Source organism: Leptodactylus fuscus, chromosome 3 (assembly GCF_031893055.1).
Source record: "Leptodactylus fuscus isolate aLepFus1 chromosome 3, aLepFus1.hap2, whole genome shotgun sequence".
Classification (NCBI taxonomy): Eukaryota; Metazoa; Chordata; class Amphibia; order Anura; family Leptodactylidae; genus Leptodactylus; species Leptodactylus fuscus.
Window position 1 is genome coordinate 13,586,913 of NC_134267.1, and position 17,599 is coordinate 13,604,511.

At 45.2% G+C, this 17,599-nt stretch overlaps 2 protein-coding genes across 2 annotated transcripts in view; both read right to left on the reverse strand.

Annotated features, from left to right (window-relative positions):
- Window positions 1-17,599, reverse strand: part of TBCC (tubulin folding cofactor C) — a 270,412-nt gene that overhangs the window by 244,497 nt on the left and 8,316 nt on the right. The window lies entirely within an intron of this gene.
- On the reverse strand, window positions 1,303-15,462 carry PRPH2 (peripherin 2). The gene is made up of 3 exons (XM_075267066.1): window positions 14,632-15,462; window positions 4,578-4,824; window positions 1,303-1,597 (listed from the first exon to the last, which is right to left on the reverse strand). The coding sequence occupies exons 1-3, from the start codon at window positions 15,210-15,212 to the stop codon at window positions 1,373-1,375; spliced, it is 1,053 nt and encodes a 350-aa protein (XP_075123167.1). The 5' UTR covers window positions 15,213-15,462; the 3' UTR covers window positions 1,303-1,372.

The following is a 17,599-nucleotide window of genomic DNA, read 5'->3' on the forward strand; positions in this document are numbered from 1 at the left end:
AATTTATTTATTTTTTTGTGTGTGTGATCTGCCCTGCTTAAAGATGATGCTTTCACAGTCTGATCGGCCATGTACACAGCTGACACAGCAGCAGGCTATTAAACCTATGTCAAAAGCAGCAGGACAGCCAGCTAGGTGCAGGAGTTACACAGGCTCTACAACAGCAAAATGGATCGGATGTGAATGCATAATGGCATGTGCTTGGCTGTCACTTGAGTGTATACCGCTACACTGTCCCTTATCAAATGCCTCCTCGGTCATGTGCTAAAAAAAAAAAAACAACATACTCGCAATCCTTTACCAGTCCTATCTTGTTGCTGCCCACGTTCCTTCCAACATGCAAAGTCGCTCATGTAATCCAATAGCCTACATGCACGGATAAATAAAAGTGAAGCCGACCAATCTACCCTTATAATTCTGACACCCATGTCTTCTTGTAGTTCTCTTCAGCCACTACTAGGGGCGTTGGTGACAAACAGCACAGGTTACAGTGAGTTGCAGTCAATTCTATTTACCATTGGTACTCGTTTTATTGTTGTCACTAATAATGTATAAAGCCAGCGCGGGCACAAACATCGCCTCCGATCAGACGGGTCTTTTACTATAGATATAGTGACAGTCCAAAAAAATCCATTTGTCAAACAATATTACACAAAGTTGACCGTCTAACCTTGTTATTCTGTAATATACAAGTAAAATCGCATCCCAATTTTTGCCCCCATATTGAAACATCTTATGATTCTTCACAATACTCTCAAGTCCACGGTGGGGGGTTTAGACCCTGACCGGCTCCCAATGGTCTATGACCCGTTGGCTAATAAATGCGTTGCCTCGGCTTATACGTGAGCACCTCTATGGCCGTGGTTCAGATTATGGAGGGTAAATTTATACAAACCCGTTCTAGATCAGCCAACTATCGCTTTACATTCTACAGTCAATGTTTCCCCTCTGGTCCCTCCATGAGCCCTTTCTATATGTAATATATATATACAGTGTATACGGTATGTTGTACAGTACAGCAAGCCTTCCGTTCAGCCTGGGTTAAAAGCCTGTTACTATAAGAATTCCTTATCGCCATGTTACGTATGTGCACCAATCTAAAGGGCCAATTGATAATGGTTCCATTCATGGAAAATTTTGCAAAAATTCGTAGCAATAGAGTGCGTGTAGCGTAGACACCCATCAGATGTGTATTTGTACTATATACATGATTGTATTATTGCATTAGGAAGGTCAATCTGGAAAAAAAATTTAAATTCTGAAATTTTTAAGGTTTGCACATCTGTTTTTGGAAAAAAAAAATTTTTCAAAGTGATAATTTTCACTTTTGAAAAGACGACTTATTTAGAAAGTCCCGGTCAAGTCCTGATGTTCAGCTAACGGTGGCCACTGCTGGGGCCTTGTCTCCTCCGTCGTCGCCGGTGTTCTCCACCTGGTTCATCTTACCCAGACTTTTCAAGAATCCCAAGAAAGACGTGACGGTCTCTTTCAGGCTTTTCTCTAGCAGCCAGCCCTCGCTTTCACATTCGGGATCTTCAGGGTTTGATATGCTGTCCAAGGACGTGTGCAAGTAACGGAGCCCGATCAAGTCAGCCATCTGCGGAAAATCACAAGAGCAAATAAGGAGCCTGGAAGTGATAGTGCGAAACCTTGTTAGAGACTGTGACTGCAAAAACTGCTGTGACAACAATGGAAACTTTACGGAGTCAGTAGGTTCCACTGCGATGTTTTGATGCTGCACATTGGCCATGATGTTGTTAGAGAATACCTGGGATTTCAAGAAAGTTTTTATAAATCATCTGAACAGAATTGCATCGGCCATTATGTATGTGACTTATAGTCTGCCGTTTTCCCCTCTGCAGACTCCAGCTTTAATTCTCAGTTTTCTCAAAGCTGGTGGGCGCTGCTATGATGTCTATACAGAGTGTAGAGGCAGTGGCGTAACTAGGAATGGTGGGGCCCTGTGGCGAACTTTTGACATGAACCCCCCCCCCTGCATTCCTGTGTGCTCTATTATGCCCCATAGTGGCCCCTGCACACAGTATTATCCCCCATAGTGGCCCCTGCACACAGTATTATGTCCCCATAGTGGCTCCTGCACACAGTATTATGTCCCATAGTGACCCCTGCACACAGTATTATGTCCCCATAGTGGCCCCTGCACACAGTATTATGCCCCATAGTGATCCCTGCACACAGTATTATGTCCCATAGTGATCCCTGCACATAGTATTATGTCCCATAGTGATCCCTGCACATAGTATTATGTCCCATAGTGATCCCTGCACACAGTATTATGTCCCATAGTGATCCCTGCACATAGTATTATGTCCCATAGTGGCCCCTGCACACAGTATTATGTCCCATAGTGACCCGTGCACACAGTATTATGTCCCATAGTGGCCCCTGCACACAGTATTATCCCCCATAGTGGCCCCTGCACACAGTATTATGCTCCATAGTGGCCCCTGCACACAGTATTATGTCCCATAGTGGCCCCTGCACGCAGTATTATGTCCCATAGTGATCCCTGCACACAGTATTATGTCCCATAGTGGCCCTTGCACACAGTATTATGTCCCATAGTGGCCCCTGCACGCAGTATTATGTCCCATAGTGATCCCTGCACACAGTATTATGTCCCATAGTGGCCCCTGCACACAGTATTATGTCCCATAGTGATCCCTGCACACAGTATTATGCCCCATAGTGATCCCTGCACACAGTATTATGCTCCATAGTGGCCCCTGCACACAGTATTATGTCCCATAGTGGCCCCTGCACACAGTATTATGCCCCATAGTGGCCCCTGCACACAGTATTATCCCCCATAGTGGACCCTGCACACAGTATTATGTCCCATAGTGATCCCTGCACATAGTATTATGTCCCATAGTGGCCCCTGCACACAGTATTATGTCCCATAGTGATCCCTGCACACAGTATTATGTCCCATAGTGGCCCCTGCACACAGTATTATGTCCCATAGTGATCCCTGCACACAGTATTATTCCCCATAGTGATCCCTGCACACAGTATTATCCCCCATAGTGGCCCCTGCACACAGTATTATGTCCCATAGTGGCCCCTGCAAACAGTATTATGCCCCATAGTGATCCCTGCACACAGTATTATGTCCCATAGTGATCCCTGCACACAGTATTATCCCCCATAGTGGCCCCTGCACACAGTATTATGTCCCATAGTGGCCCCTGCACACAGTATTATGTCCCATAGTGATCCCTGCACACAGTACTATGCTCCATAGTGACCCCTGCACACAGTATTATGTCCCATAGTGGCCCCTGCACACAGTATTATGCCCCATAGTGACCCCTGCACACAGTATTATACCCCATAGTGGCCCCTGCACACAGTATTATGCCCCATAGTGGCCCCTGCACACAGTATTATGCCCCATAGTGGCCCCTTCACACAGTATTATGTCCCATAGTGGCCCCTGCACACAGTATTATCCCCCATAGTGGCCACTGCACACAGTATTATGCCCCATAGTGGCACCTGTACACAGTATTATCCCCCATAGTGGCCCCCGCACACAGTATTATCCCCCATAGTGGCCCCTGCACACAGTATTATGCGCCATAGTGGCCCCTGCACACAGTATTATGCGCCATAGTGGCCCCTGCACACAGTATTATGCCCCATAGTGGCCCCTGCACACAGTATTATCCCCCATAGTGGCCCCTGCACACAGTATTATGCTCCACTGCAGACACCCATGAACAATTATTATACTCTGGGGTCATTTCAGATCCCAGAGTATAATAATCGGAGACCGAGGGGGGATACCAACACAAAAAACACTGTTACTTACCTATCCCTGGCTCCGCTGCAATCCTCGGTGGTGTCGGCCATCTTTAATTATGTTCCGGGCATCACAGAAGTAGGCCCGAAGCCTGTTTGGAACGCGGAGAGGTAAGTAACACTTTTTTATGTTCTCTCTTATAATAATAGTGTTTGTGGGGCCTGCAGCGTCACTTACCGATCTCAGCCCCTGCCAGGATCAGTAAGTAAATAGGGCCCGTTACCGGCTGCAGTAACTCCAGCCGGTAACGGCCTATTAAGAAAAAAAAAGCAGTGGTAGCGGCTGTCGCCAGGCCTCCTAATGTCCTGGGCCCTGTGGCAGCTGCCACCACTGCTACCCCGGCAGTTACGCCCCTGTGTAGAAGAGAATCTGCTCATGTAAGCCTCTCTTACAAGGAAGCATCAGTAGAATCATCTAGGATATTTTAGAGAATTACTGGCCAGAATTGATCTAAGTGAAGCACTTGGGGTGAGCGAGAACCTTCCAATGTAACTGCAGCACTCTGATCCTGATTTACTATTATGGTTTTGACTAGACTGGCATAAACATGGCGCCTATATAGCACGGTGTGGGGGAGCCATGGCAAGGGAATACATTTTGATCAGCTTATTGTCAAGGAACTCCTCTAACCAGTTGGGATTGTACAAAGTGAGGAAGCACTTAAGGTCTAGAGATACGAATGTCCCCAAAATGACAGGCTTAAAACCTACCAATATACAACCATTATATAAACGTCTTCCTGTTTTACCTCCATTAGCCAGACGAGTAAGACCAGCGCCCCCATGGTACTCATCATGCTGGTGTAGTAGTTGAGCAGAGCTTCCTTACAGCCCCTGTTCCATAAGTTCAGTTCTTCGGTCTGATGGTCATAGCTGTAGTGGGCAGTATTATTGGTCACCTGCATCTGGATGCATGGTCGGGGGGAGCTGGGGTTGCAGCAGCTGAATGGTACCCCATCTATCAAGTATTTACCATCGACGTTACTTTTTATCCGACTGCAATGAAAGAATAGAAAAAGAGCAAGAAAATGTGAAAAGCAGGAAAATGCAGCACTCAAAACTGCGCGTGTCAATGTTAACTCTGTGTCCTTAGGGCATAGATACAGTTGGAGAGAATGGTGAGGCAGGAAAACTTCAGCTTCCTGCTCTACCCTCCAGGCTGCCACGTGTACTGCCTGTGGCCCGGTGCAGGCCTGATGTATCAAGCCACAGATCTGCATTCTGCTCCTCAGGAACAAATCTGGGTAAGTATTACGTTTTTTCATTTGTATGGAAGAACTTTGTGTGGGTGACGGGCACTGGGGAGCATTATACTGTGTGTGGGGTCCACTGAGGGGGATTTATACTGTTTGAGGGGCCACTTGGGGGCATTATATTGTGTGTGGGGTTCACTGAGGGGGATTTATACTGCTTGAGGGGCCACTTGGGGGCATTATACTGTGTGTGGGGTCCACTGAGGGGGATTTATACTGTTTGAGGGGCCACTTGGGGGCATTATACTGTGTGTGGGGTCCACTGAGGGGGATTTATACTGTTTGAGGGGCCACTTGGGGGCATTATATTGTGTGTGGGGTTCACTGAGGGGGATTTATTCAGTTCGAGGGGCCACTTGGGGAGCATTATACTGTGTCTGGGGTCCACTGAGGGGGATTTATACTGTTTGAGGGGCCACTTGGGAGCATTATAATGTGTCTTGGGTCCACTGTGGACCATTATATTGTTCGAGGGGCCACTTGGGAGCATTATACTGTCTGGGGTCCACTGAGGACCATTATATTGTTCGAGGGGCCACTTGGGAGCATTATACTGTGTCTGGGGTCCACTGAGGACCATTATATTGTTCGAGGGGCCACGGGAGCATTATACCGTGTCTTAGGTCCACTGAGGACCATTATACTTTGTGGTGGTCACTGGAGAACATTATGCGGTGTATGAGGGAAGAAGTGAAGAGCATTATACTATAATGGACGGCCACTGGAGAACTTATACTGTCTGAAGGGGACAACTGGATAGCATTACTGTGTATATGGGGCATTGGGGAACATTATAATATGGGGGGGGGGGCCTGTCTTAGATGGCAAATTTAGCAGAGTATAGCTAGAAATTTCATCCACATGACTTTTTTTCTTTTTCTTTTTTCTTTTTTGGTAGAGTTGGAAGGGACCTCAAGGGCCATCGGGTCCAACCCCCTGCGAGTGCAGGTTTTCCTAAATCATCCCAGCTATATGTTTCTCCAGATTCCGCTTGAAGATTTCCATTGATGGAGCGCCCACCACCTCCCGTGGCAGCCTATTCCACTCTCTCACTCCCCTCACTGTCAGAAAGTTTTTCCTAATGTCTAATCTGTATCTCTTTCCCTTTAGTTTCATCCCATTGCTTCTTGTACTTCCTTGTGCTAATGAGAATAGGGGAGATCCCTCTGCACTGTGACTACCTTTCAGATATTTGTAGACTGCTATTAAATCTCCCCTCAGCCTTCTCTTCTGCAAACTAAACAATCCCAGTTCTTTTAGCCGCTCCTCATAGGACATGGTTTGCAGACCTTCCACCATTTTGGTTGCTCTTCTCTGGACTTGCTCCAATATATCGATGTCTTTCTTGAATTGAGGCGCCCAGAACTGTACACAGTATTCCAGGTGTGGTCTGACCAGGGAAGAGGACAGCGGAATAACGACCTCTCTTTTCAGTGGTATCATTGTCAATATAATAATGAGATCCTAATATAACCATGAGATTGTGTCTAAGACCTGATGACCGCAGCACGTCTTCTACAAGTACGTCTACGTTATGGAGGAGTGTTGGGGACATTAGTACTTATTAGTCTAGGTCTTATTCTTGCAGTTTAGAAGTCCGTACAGTGGTTTTGCTTCTCCTTCACCACTTGGTACTTCACCCTTGACCCACCCGCACCATTCATTCACCCGACTATGGTCTATACATTTGTTTACTGATGATTAGAGATGAGCGAGTAGTAGTCAATCGAATACCTCCCCTGCATAGTTAATGGTGTCATTAGCGCCAGGGAAGGAGGGGGGGGGCATCGAATATTTCTCGCGTTTACTGCATTGTATTTGTCCGAGTACCCAAAAACTATGCAGGGGAGGTATTCGATCGAATACTACTCGCTCATCTGTGACCCAATGGACTACACATCAATAAATGCTCAATCCTTGGTCTAAACTTCTACCCTGGTCCATAGTCCTAGTTTTTCCATGGGGTCAACCTGGAAAGAAATCTCATACTGAAGGCCTGAGCCCTAGTGACCCTGACCAAGGTGTGAGAGACGTTGGCTCTACAGGCCATACATGGGCTCAGTTTCCTACATCTGCTGGAGATGAATGCTTCGCCCGTAGCAGGGTTGTGATTTGGTAAATAGACGTCTATATGGTACGTTTTGTCTATTCACCCAAATTGGAAATGGATCCCAGTCAGGGGTACACACCGAAATCATAGGAACCACTGTGCGCTCCACCTGAGCGCTCTACTGATCTATTGTATTCATATCTTCTTGCATTCACCCCAAAAATATGGTATTTGCAGGGAATGGAGAAGGGAACAAAAGCTAACGATAGTATTAGAATATGGGGATTACCAGTAACCCCCAGACCCAAAGGGGAGATGAAAGGGGCTTCTCATATATAAAGTCATGATGGCAGACACCCCGCACATGTGACCACATAATTTATGTCCCACCAGTGGACGTAACCGACAAGGAGAAGACCTGAAAATTCTGCATTCTGTTTTATACATTGGTCAGCCTGTTATGGTCCCAATTTTTGGCTCCTCTAGCAAGTGAGTCTAGAAAGCGACAGCCAATTGAGCAGCTACTATAATGCTTCTATTTTGTTGGCTAGTCATCAAGGCTTCATAGAAATGTATAGTCCCTGCCCTTCCTGATGGGTTTTAGAGGAATATTTTTTTAATCACCCCTTCAATAGTAATAGTCGTCTTCTCCCAGTGTCTTTCCTTATCCTGCTTTCACCTTATTCGATCAATCACATGATCAGAGTGAAGCTTATTTTTCTAGCATGGATTGCTGTGTAAACAAGAAGTATCTCTGCCCCCTGCAGATACTATTGAGAACTACCATGTGACCTCAAATTCATCCAAATCCTGTCCCCTGTTCCTCTGCCCTTATACAATCTATATCCTCCCTCTTTCATATAGCGCCCCCTCATCTAATGCTATAGTATATTATCCTAAGGAAGACCCAAGGAATATATATCATAGCCAAACCGGGAGATGCTTCAACCTGTCAATTCACTGAAAAAGCAAACTATATAAAATTAAAATAGTCACATGACTGGCTTAATATACAGAAAAAATAAAGCAAACCGCACCGCCAAATGTGAACACAGGGAATCTCCCATAGGGAAAAATATAGAATATAGAATAAGTTCTGCTTGAGGGAAAACTGTTGCTCTAGCTCCACCTTTTGGAAAATAGACCCCTATAAATCAGTCCTTTTGCCCATTGGCCGCAAAGTTTGCAAAGGCCCACAGTATAGGAGAGCACAGTCGGCTGATAAAATGGTATATGTAATACATAGCAGCTAGAGGAGGGCTGAAGAACACATTTTGGGCCTTCCTTGGGTCTAAAGGTTTACCCTGTCTCCTTAAGGCCACCTTGTGGTATGCAGAGACTTTTTAGACCAGTCATGCCCTGCTAAGAATTCTGGGAAAATAACATGCACATAAGTCCTCTTTGGTGGAAAAAGGAAAACTTACTCTAGCGCCTCCTTTAGTAACCCCGTATAGATCATTGTCCAGAAATGTCATGGCATGATCTGAGAATGAAGACAAAACCAGGCTATCTCCTCCAAATGGAAGAGGAACCCATCACTGAGAGCTGGTCCATTGTCTTGGCTGGGTGGAGGTCGTACAAGAGGGTCTAAAGGGGTATTATTGCCATTATCTCAGATTACGCCACTAGGTTTTAGGAAAATCAGGAGTTGATCTATAGCTATATATCTTACCAGTGGTGGCGCTAGAGCAAGTTCCCTAAGGAGGACTTATCTTCGTATTCATGGACGATTGGAGCTCTATAATTACATTTTATGTATATTCTGGAAGAACGGACATATTTGCCTCAGAACCTTACACAAATGTGGACTCTCAACAAATTCTTCGACACTATAGATTGTCTCATTTCCATGAACTTTTTGTGTTATGTCCACATACACATTTGTCAGCAAGAATCTTTCTCTATGGGAGGTTGCACTACGAAGAAATTTCCAACCTTTGTCGCTGTTTAACGCGGACTCCTTGCCAATAAACGTCTTTTTCCCCTATCAGTCTGCCTTTGTAGAATGGAAGGAAATCCACGCAAACACGGGGAGAACATACAAACTCCTTGCAGATGTTGTTCCTAGTGGGATTCGAACCCAGGACTCCAGTGCTGCAAGGCTAGAGTGCTAATCACTGAGCCACCGTGTTGCCATCTTTACTTCATTTTTCTATTATGGTGGTAAGCGCCATGATGGCAGCCATGTTTCCAGGTCCTCCAGCCCATTCACCATGTAACACCTCTTCAGGGGCAGACACAGACAGCTCAGGGCCCCTATGAAAGAACAGCCATGGGCCCCTTATTTTGCAAAAATCTCACCATGGAGCATCTTCTTTCTAACAGTCCACCAGCAATTGTTAGCCATGAAGTTCAATAGTTTAGGAACTTACAATCTACTAGACAGTTACGGTGACAGGGCCCCCTGACCTACTGGGCCCCTGTCTAGCTGCAAAGTTTGCACCACTGTTGTGTCCTCCCCTGTGCAGGGAGCACCTATAGGATCGGTGCTACACTCCAGGCAGGACACTAAGGGGTTATTGCATTTCTCCACATTATCTCAGTGTGTGGTCATTATACTAAGATGGAGTGTGTGTATTTCTGATGGCTTAACCTGCAGCTGCCAATCCTTAAACATGGATAATAGTGAGCTAATAAGCCAGCTCGGGGCTATATATAACCTGCAGGCATGTCTTCTGCTTACACAGCGTTTCCTCACCGGTGTCTTCTCATACACTAAGTCCTATGTAAGATCCAGCAGACGATGCAGAGAACCACAGAGCGGGATATATGGATACAGATAACACGTATTGGTGTCATTGCAGTAAACAATACAAAGATGCAACTAAAGCCTAATATAATATAGGACGAGGCATCTCTAAGAGGAGCGAGCATGCATGTGTCTCAGTAGGGAGAAGGGAGATCTAGCTCCAGACTCCCCGCAAATAGAAGGATGGGGCATACAGAAATCCGGGTGCCTGATCCTTATCTCCCCTAACAACTCCTATAGGGAAGAGGTAGGGGGGTCCCCCATACTCATTACAAGGCTGCCAGAATCAGTGGGTTCAGCCATGTAAATCTAAAGGCCCATGCACATGACCGAGTGTGCATCCAACTGCATTGTGTATGTCTGCATTCTGCAGCCCCCAACTCAGGTGCACACTCGGTCATGTACACGGATCCTTATGTGTATGGCCAACAGCACCCCCCATTATTCCCACCCCCTGTATTTTGTCCGTGAAGTGGCTTCTAGTCCCCATTAGGGAGTTATAGGTGATAGGTCCTACTAGATGAGAGGGAATATGGGCCCCTGGGCGAGGGATGGGGTCACCGGGGTCACCGCCAGAGCTGTAATTCGAAGGACCATATAGCATAAGTTATCCCCTGTCCACAGCATAGGGCATAATAATAGTAAGTTTATTTATATAGCGCCAACATATTCTGTAGCACTTTACAAATCAGAGGACACATGAACAGACAATATGAGACGTTACAATGAGGGCCCTGCTCACAAGAGCTTACAATCTAATTGTAAAGATGGAGGGTCCATTGTGCATGTGTGAATGGAGTGAAAGATCTAGGATACAATACTAGACACATAGCCAGCGCTCTATTCTAATTCTCTTCTGTAGTCCTATAAAATTAGTGGTGTGGCAGTGCACATGCACAACTCCATTCATATGGGGTACCCCAAACCCCACTTGTGCAGCCGTGCACCAATCATAAGGAACAGGTCTAAAAAAAATTGCATGGCCGAAATGAACTACAAGTCCCTGAAAAAAACGGAGTTATTTGTCAAGACGGGGTCTAAACCTGTTATATCCCCACAGGCCCCCTGGACCTTGCATGCCTTACTCTGGGTGTGAAGCGTCGGTCCAAGTATTTATCCGATCATAGTCTTTGTGTCTATGGCCGGCTTGACCCAGAATCTGCGGATAATCTACTCAAAGACTAGTCCACCTGCCCTAAATATCCACATATCATGTATACATACGTACATACATACATACATACATACATATATACAGAGTGCTGGAGCTGCAGGCAGTGCAGAGGTAGCAGTCACACCCAGGTCGTGGTGCACGAGGAGCCCAAAGAACCTTCTGTCACATAAGAAGGGACCGATATAAGAGATTTAAGATAAACCCTTCTCTCTATATTCATACAATATACAGTCCTATGAAAAAGTTTGGGCACCCCTATTAATCTTAATCATTTTTGGTTCTAAATATTTTGGTGTTTGCAACAGCCATTTCAGTTTGATATATCTAATAACTGATGGACACAGTAATATTTCAGGATTGAAATGAGGTTTATTGTACTAACAGAAAATGTGCAATATGCATTAAACCAAAATTTGACCGGTGCAAAAGTATGGGCACCTCAACAGAAAAGTGACATTAATATTTAGTAGATCCTCCTTTTGCAAAGATAACAGCCTCTAGTCGCTTCCTGTAGCTTTTAATCAGTTCCTGGATCCTGAATAAAGGGATTTTGGACAAACAATTCAAGTTCAGTTAAGTTAGATGGTCGCCGAGCATGGACAGCCCGCTTCAAATCATCCCACAGATGTTCAATGATATTCAGGTCTGGGGACTGGGATGGCCATTCCAGAACATTGTAATTGTTCCTCTGCATGAATGCCTGAGGATTTGGAGCGGTGTTTTGGATCATTGTCTTGCTGAAATATCCATCCTCGGCGTAACTTCAACTTCGTCACTGATTCTTGAACATTATTCTCAAGAATCTGCTGATACTGAGTGGAATCCATGCGACTCTCAACTTTAACAAGATTCCCGATGCCGGCATTGGCCACACAGCCCCAAAGCATGATGGAACCTCCACCAAATTTTACAGTGGGTAGCATGTGTTTTTCTTGGAATGCTGTTTCTTTTTGGACGCCATGCATAACGCCTTTTTTTATAACCAAACAACTCAATTTTTGTTTCCAAAATGAAGCTGCCTTGTCCAAATGTGCTTTTTCATACCTCAGGCAACTCTATTTGTGGCGTACGTGCAGAAACGGCTTCTTTCTCATCACTCTCCCATACAGCTTCTATTTGTGCAAAGTGCGCTGTATAGTTGACCGATGCACAGTGACACCATCTGCAGCAAGATGATGCTGCAGCTCTTTGGAGGTGGTCTGTGGATTGTCCTTGACTGTTCTCACCATTCTTCTTCTCTGTCTTTCTGATATTTTTCTTGGCCTGCCACTTCTGGGCTTAACAAGAACTGTCCCTGTGGTCTTCCATTTCCTTACTATGTTCCTCACAGTGGAAACTGACAGGTTAAATCTCTGAGACAACTTTTTGTATCCTTCCGCTGAACAACTATGTTGAACAATCTTTGTTTTCAGATCATTTGAGAGTTGTTTTGAGTAGCCCATGATGCCACTCTTCAGAGGAGATTCAAATAGGAGATCAACTTGCAATTGGCCACCTTAAATACCTTTTCTTATGATTGGATACATCTGGCTATGAAGTTCAAAGCTCACTGAGGTTACAAAACCAATTTTGTGCTTCAGTAAGTCAGTAAAAAGTAGTTAGGGGAATTCAAATCAATAAAATGATAAGGGTGCCCATACTTTTGCACCGGTCAAATTTTGGTTTAATGCATATTGCACATTTTCTGTTAGTACAATAAACCTCATTTCAATCCTGAAATATTACTGTGTCCATCAGTTATTAGATATATCAAACTGAAATGGCTGTTGCAAACACCAAAATATTTAGAACTAAAAATGATTAAGATTAATAGGGGTGCCCAAACTTTTTCATAGGACTGTATACTAATATCTCACATCAGGCATCACCTATACCTGACCCCAGCCCTGCAGATAGATAGGTTACTGTCACCAGACCCAGCATATCAGCGGCAACACCCTCACTGCTCCAAAGAGTTCATTTGCATATTCACAAAAATAGCGCTATCTCAGAAAACACCAATTGTTTCAGGTGACACTAACCTATCTATCTGCAGGGCTGGGGTAATATGCTGGTTCTGGTGTCACTAACCTATCTATCTGCAGGACTGGGGTGATATGCTGGGTCTGGTGACAGTAACGTATCTATCTGCAGGGCTGGGGGTGATATGCTGGGTCTGGTGATACTAACCTATCTATCTGCAGGGCTGGGGGTGATATGCTGGGTCTGGTGATACTAACCTATCTATCTGCAGGGCTGGGGGTGATATGCTGGGTCTGGTGACAGTAACCTATCTATCTGCAGGGCTGGGGGTGATATGCTGGGTCTGGTGACAGTAACCTATCTATCTGCAGGGCCGGGGTGATATGCTGGGTCTGGTGACAGTAACCTATCTATCTGCAGGGCTGGGGTGATATGCTGGTGCTGGTGACAGTAACCTATCTATCTGCAGGGCTGGGGTGATATGCTGGTACTGGTGACACTAACCTATCTATCTGCAGGGCTGAGGTGATATGCTGGGTCTGGTGACAGTAACCTATCTATCTGCAGGGCTGGGGTGATATGCTGGGTCTGGTGACAGTAACCTATCTATCTGCAGGGCTGGGGTGATATACTGGGGTCTGGTGACACTAACCTATCTATCTGCAGGGCTGGGGTGATATGCTGGGTCTGGTGACACTAACCTATCTATCTGCAGGGCTGAGGTGATATGCTGGGTCTGGTGACAGTAACCTATCTATCTGCAGGGCTGGGGTGATATACTGGGGTCTGGTGTCACTAACCTATCTATCTGCAGGGCTGGGGTGATATGCTGAGTCTGGTGACACTAACCTATCTATCTGCAGGGCTGGGGTGATATGCTGGTTCTGGTGACAGTAACCTATCTACCTGCAGGGCTAGGGTGATATGCTGGTTCTGGTGATACTAACCTATCTATCTGCAGGACTGGGGTGATATGCTGGTTCTGGTGACAGTAACCTATCTATCTGCAGGGCTGGGGTGATATGCTGGGTCTGGTGACAGTAACCTATCTATCTGCAGGGCTGGGGTGATATGCTGGGTCTGGTGACAGTAACCTATCTATCTGCAGGGCTGGGGTGATATGCTGGGTCTGGTGACAGTAACCTATCTATCTGCAGGACTGGGGTGATATGCTGGGTCTGGTGACAGTAACCTATCTATCTGCAGGGATGGGGTGATATGCTGGTACTGGTGACACTAACCTATCTATCTGCAGGGCTGGGGTGATATGCTGGGTCTGGTGACAGTAACCTATCTATCTGCAGGGATGGGGTGATATGCTGGTACTGGTGACACTAACCTATCTATCTGCAGGGCTGAGGTATAAAATATTAATGACCTATCCTTTCCATATCTAATGGGTGGGGGGGTCCAACACTAACAGATCAGCTGTTTAAAGTGGGAGCTGGGCTTTGGGGACTGTCCCTTCTGCCATGTGACTGTCAAAGATATTGTAGCCCATTTACACCTGATCTGTGAACCAGACAATATTGTCTTCCATCACAGCTGAGTTTAGTCATGTAGCACACGTAATGATGACATCACACCTTGTCATATATGTCTTGCGTCTACTTACTCTTTGACCTCCTTGGAACTGAAGTCCAGGTATCGGTTGCTGACCCATTGGATCTCAAACCAATCTCGGTAGCCATTGTTCCCGCAGCATTTGAACTCGATCTGGAGCAGATCTATGGTCTTCTTCATGAAGCATCTCCCTGGGGTGTCTGTATCCTTGTAGTAACGCATCCCATTCTTCAGCCCATGCGCCAATGTGCTTTCTAAAGACCCCCGGGTCACCAAGCAGAGCACGGCAATGAAGAAGATGAAGACGTTGAAGAGCAGGCAGATGACCAGATACGGTTTCAGCATTGGCTTCCACTTTGCAAGTTTTGCTGGATCCAGGGAATCGTAACAGATTTTACCACCAAATGCGTTAAGGGAACAGGCCAGCGCCCCCATAAGGATGAGGGAATTGGGCACAAAGTGGCTTTCAGCATTATCCATCACTTCGCTTCTCTTCTTCAACTCAATTTTGAGGAACACTCCCATGGCAAACAGGGCAATGCCGGCTAAAACACTGCACCAATTGAGAAGCCATACCCCCTGAGCCAATTTGACTCGCTTCCTCCCGTTAAATTTCATTTTCATCATCGCCATGATAACCACCTAAAGATGGACGATTTCGATTGAAACTTCAATGGTTTGTTGACTGGAGGAACAATTCGACTTGGCGGCCACCAGTCAGTCCATGAGTGGCTGCAGGGGGTTTGGTTCTTTCATATTGACCACCCTACCCTAAAGATGGAGGGAGAAAGTGGGAACTAGGGGCTAATAATAGCACAGCCCTAAAATGATGTCGAGAAGACCTACAGCTATGTCTGGTGGCCCGCTTCCCACAGAAGAAGAAGGAGGCTGAAAGTTTCAGATGACTAAACCTACAAGTGCTGTACGTCACCTAAATACCTCTAATCCCCTTCATCCCATTTGTAAGAATCTCTGCCAACCTGATAAGCAGCGGATATAATCCTGCCTTTTACTGGTTACGGGATTTCTCCTTCTACAAAGGATGTATTTACAGCCATATGTGTATGGGCAACGAGGTAAAGGAGTTATCCCGGGCTAGAATAGTGACGGAAAGGCCATGAATATTAGAGTGGTGGGGGTCCGACTCCCAGAAGTACTTACCCCAAAGTATAATAGGTGGAAGATCACTGACATATGCATAGTTTTATAGATAAGTTCACAAGAGCCCTGACAGTGTCATACACTATGTATTATAGATAGGTTCCTAGGAGCCCTGACAGTGTCATACACTATGTATTATAGATAGGTTCCTAGGAGCCCTGACAGTGTTATACACTATGTTTTATAGATAGGTTCCTAGGAGCCCTGACAGTGTCATACACTATGTTTTATAGATAGGTTCCTAGGAGTCCTGACAGTGTTATACACTATGTTTTATAGATAGGTTCCTAGGAGTCCTGACAGTGTCCTACACTATGTATTATAGATAGGTTCCTAGGAGCCCTGACAGTGTCATACACTATGTTTTATAGATAGGTTCCTAGGAGTCCTGACAGTGTCATACACTATGTATTATAGATAGGTTCCTAGGAGCCCTGACAGTGTCATACACTATGTTTTATAGATAGGTTACTAGGAGCCCTGACAGTGTCATACACTATGTATTATATATAGGTTCCTAGGAGCCCTGACAGTGTTATACACTATGTATTATAGATAGGTTCCTAGGAGCCCTGACAGTGTCATACACTATGTTTTATAGATAGGTTCCTAGGAGTCCTGACAGTGTCCTACACTATGTATTATAGATAGGTTCCTAGGAGCCCTGACAGTGACATACACTATGTTTTATAGATAGGTTCCTAGGAGCCCTGACAGTGTTCTCCACTATGTTTTATAGATAGGTTCCTAGGAGCCCTGACAGTGTCATACACTATGTTTTATAGATAGGTTCCTAGGAGCCCTGACAGTGTCATACACTATGTTTTATAGATAGGTTCCTAGGAGCCCTGACAGTGTCATACACTATGTTTTATAGATAGGTTCCTAGGAGCCCTGACAGTGTCATACACTATGTATTATAGATAGGTTCCTAGGAGCCCTGACAGTGTCATACACTATGTATTATAGATAGGTTCCTAGGAGCCCTGACAGTGTCATACACTATGTTTTATAGATAGGTTCCTAGGAGACCTGACAGTGTCATACACTATGTTTTATAGATAGGTTCCTAGGAGCACTGACAGTGTCATACACTATGTTTTATAGATAGGTTCCTAGGAGCCCTGACAGTGTCATACACTATGTTTTATAGATAGGTTCCTAGGAGCCCTGACAGTGTCATACACTATGTATTATAGATAGGTTCCTAGGAGCCCTGACAGTGTTATACACTATGTATTATAGATAGGTTCCTAGGAGCCCTGACAGTGTCATACACTATGTATTATAGATAGGTTCCTAGGAGCCCTGACAGTGTCATACACTATGTTTTATAGATAGGTTCCTAGGAGTCCTGACAGTGTCCTACACTATGTATTATAGATAGGTTCCTAGGAGCCCTGACAGTGACATACACTATGTTTTATAGATAGGTTCCTAGGAGCCCTGACAGTGTCATACACTATGTTTTATAGATAGGTTCCTAGGAGCCCTGACAGTGTCATACACTATGTTTTATAGATAGGTTCCTAGGAGCCCTGACAGTGTCATACACTATGTTTTATAGATAGGTTCCTAGGAGCCCTGACAGTGTCATACACTATGTTTTATAGATAGGTTCCTAGGAGCCCTGACAGTGTCATACACTATGTTTTATAGATAGGTTCCTAGGAGCCCTGACAGTGTCATACACTATGTTTTATAGATAGGTTCCTAGGAGCCCTGACAGTGTCATACACTATGTATTATAGATAGGTTCCTAGGAGCCCTGACAGTGTCCTACACTATGTATTATAGATAGGTTCCTAGGAGCCCTGACAGTGTCATACACTATGTATTATAGATAGGTTCCTAGGAGC

Excerpts from the sequence above, each read along its gene's own strand:
- PRPH2 (XM_075267066.1), bottom strand. The coding sequence starts at position 15,212 with ATGGCGATGATGAAAATGAAATTTAACGGGAGGAAGCGAGTCAAATTG. Across the intron at positions 4,825-14,631 it reads AGTTCCAAGGAGGTCAAAGA|TCGGATAAAAAGTAACGTCG; the intron begins GTAAGTAGACGC and ends CTTTCATTGCAG. Across the intron at positions 1,598-4,577 it reads TACTCGTCTGGCTAATGGAG|ATGGCTGACTTGATCGGGCT; the intron begins GTAAAACAGGAA and ends GATTTTCCGCAG.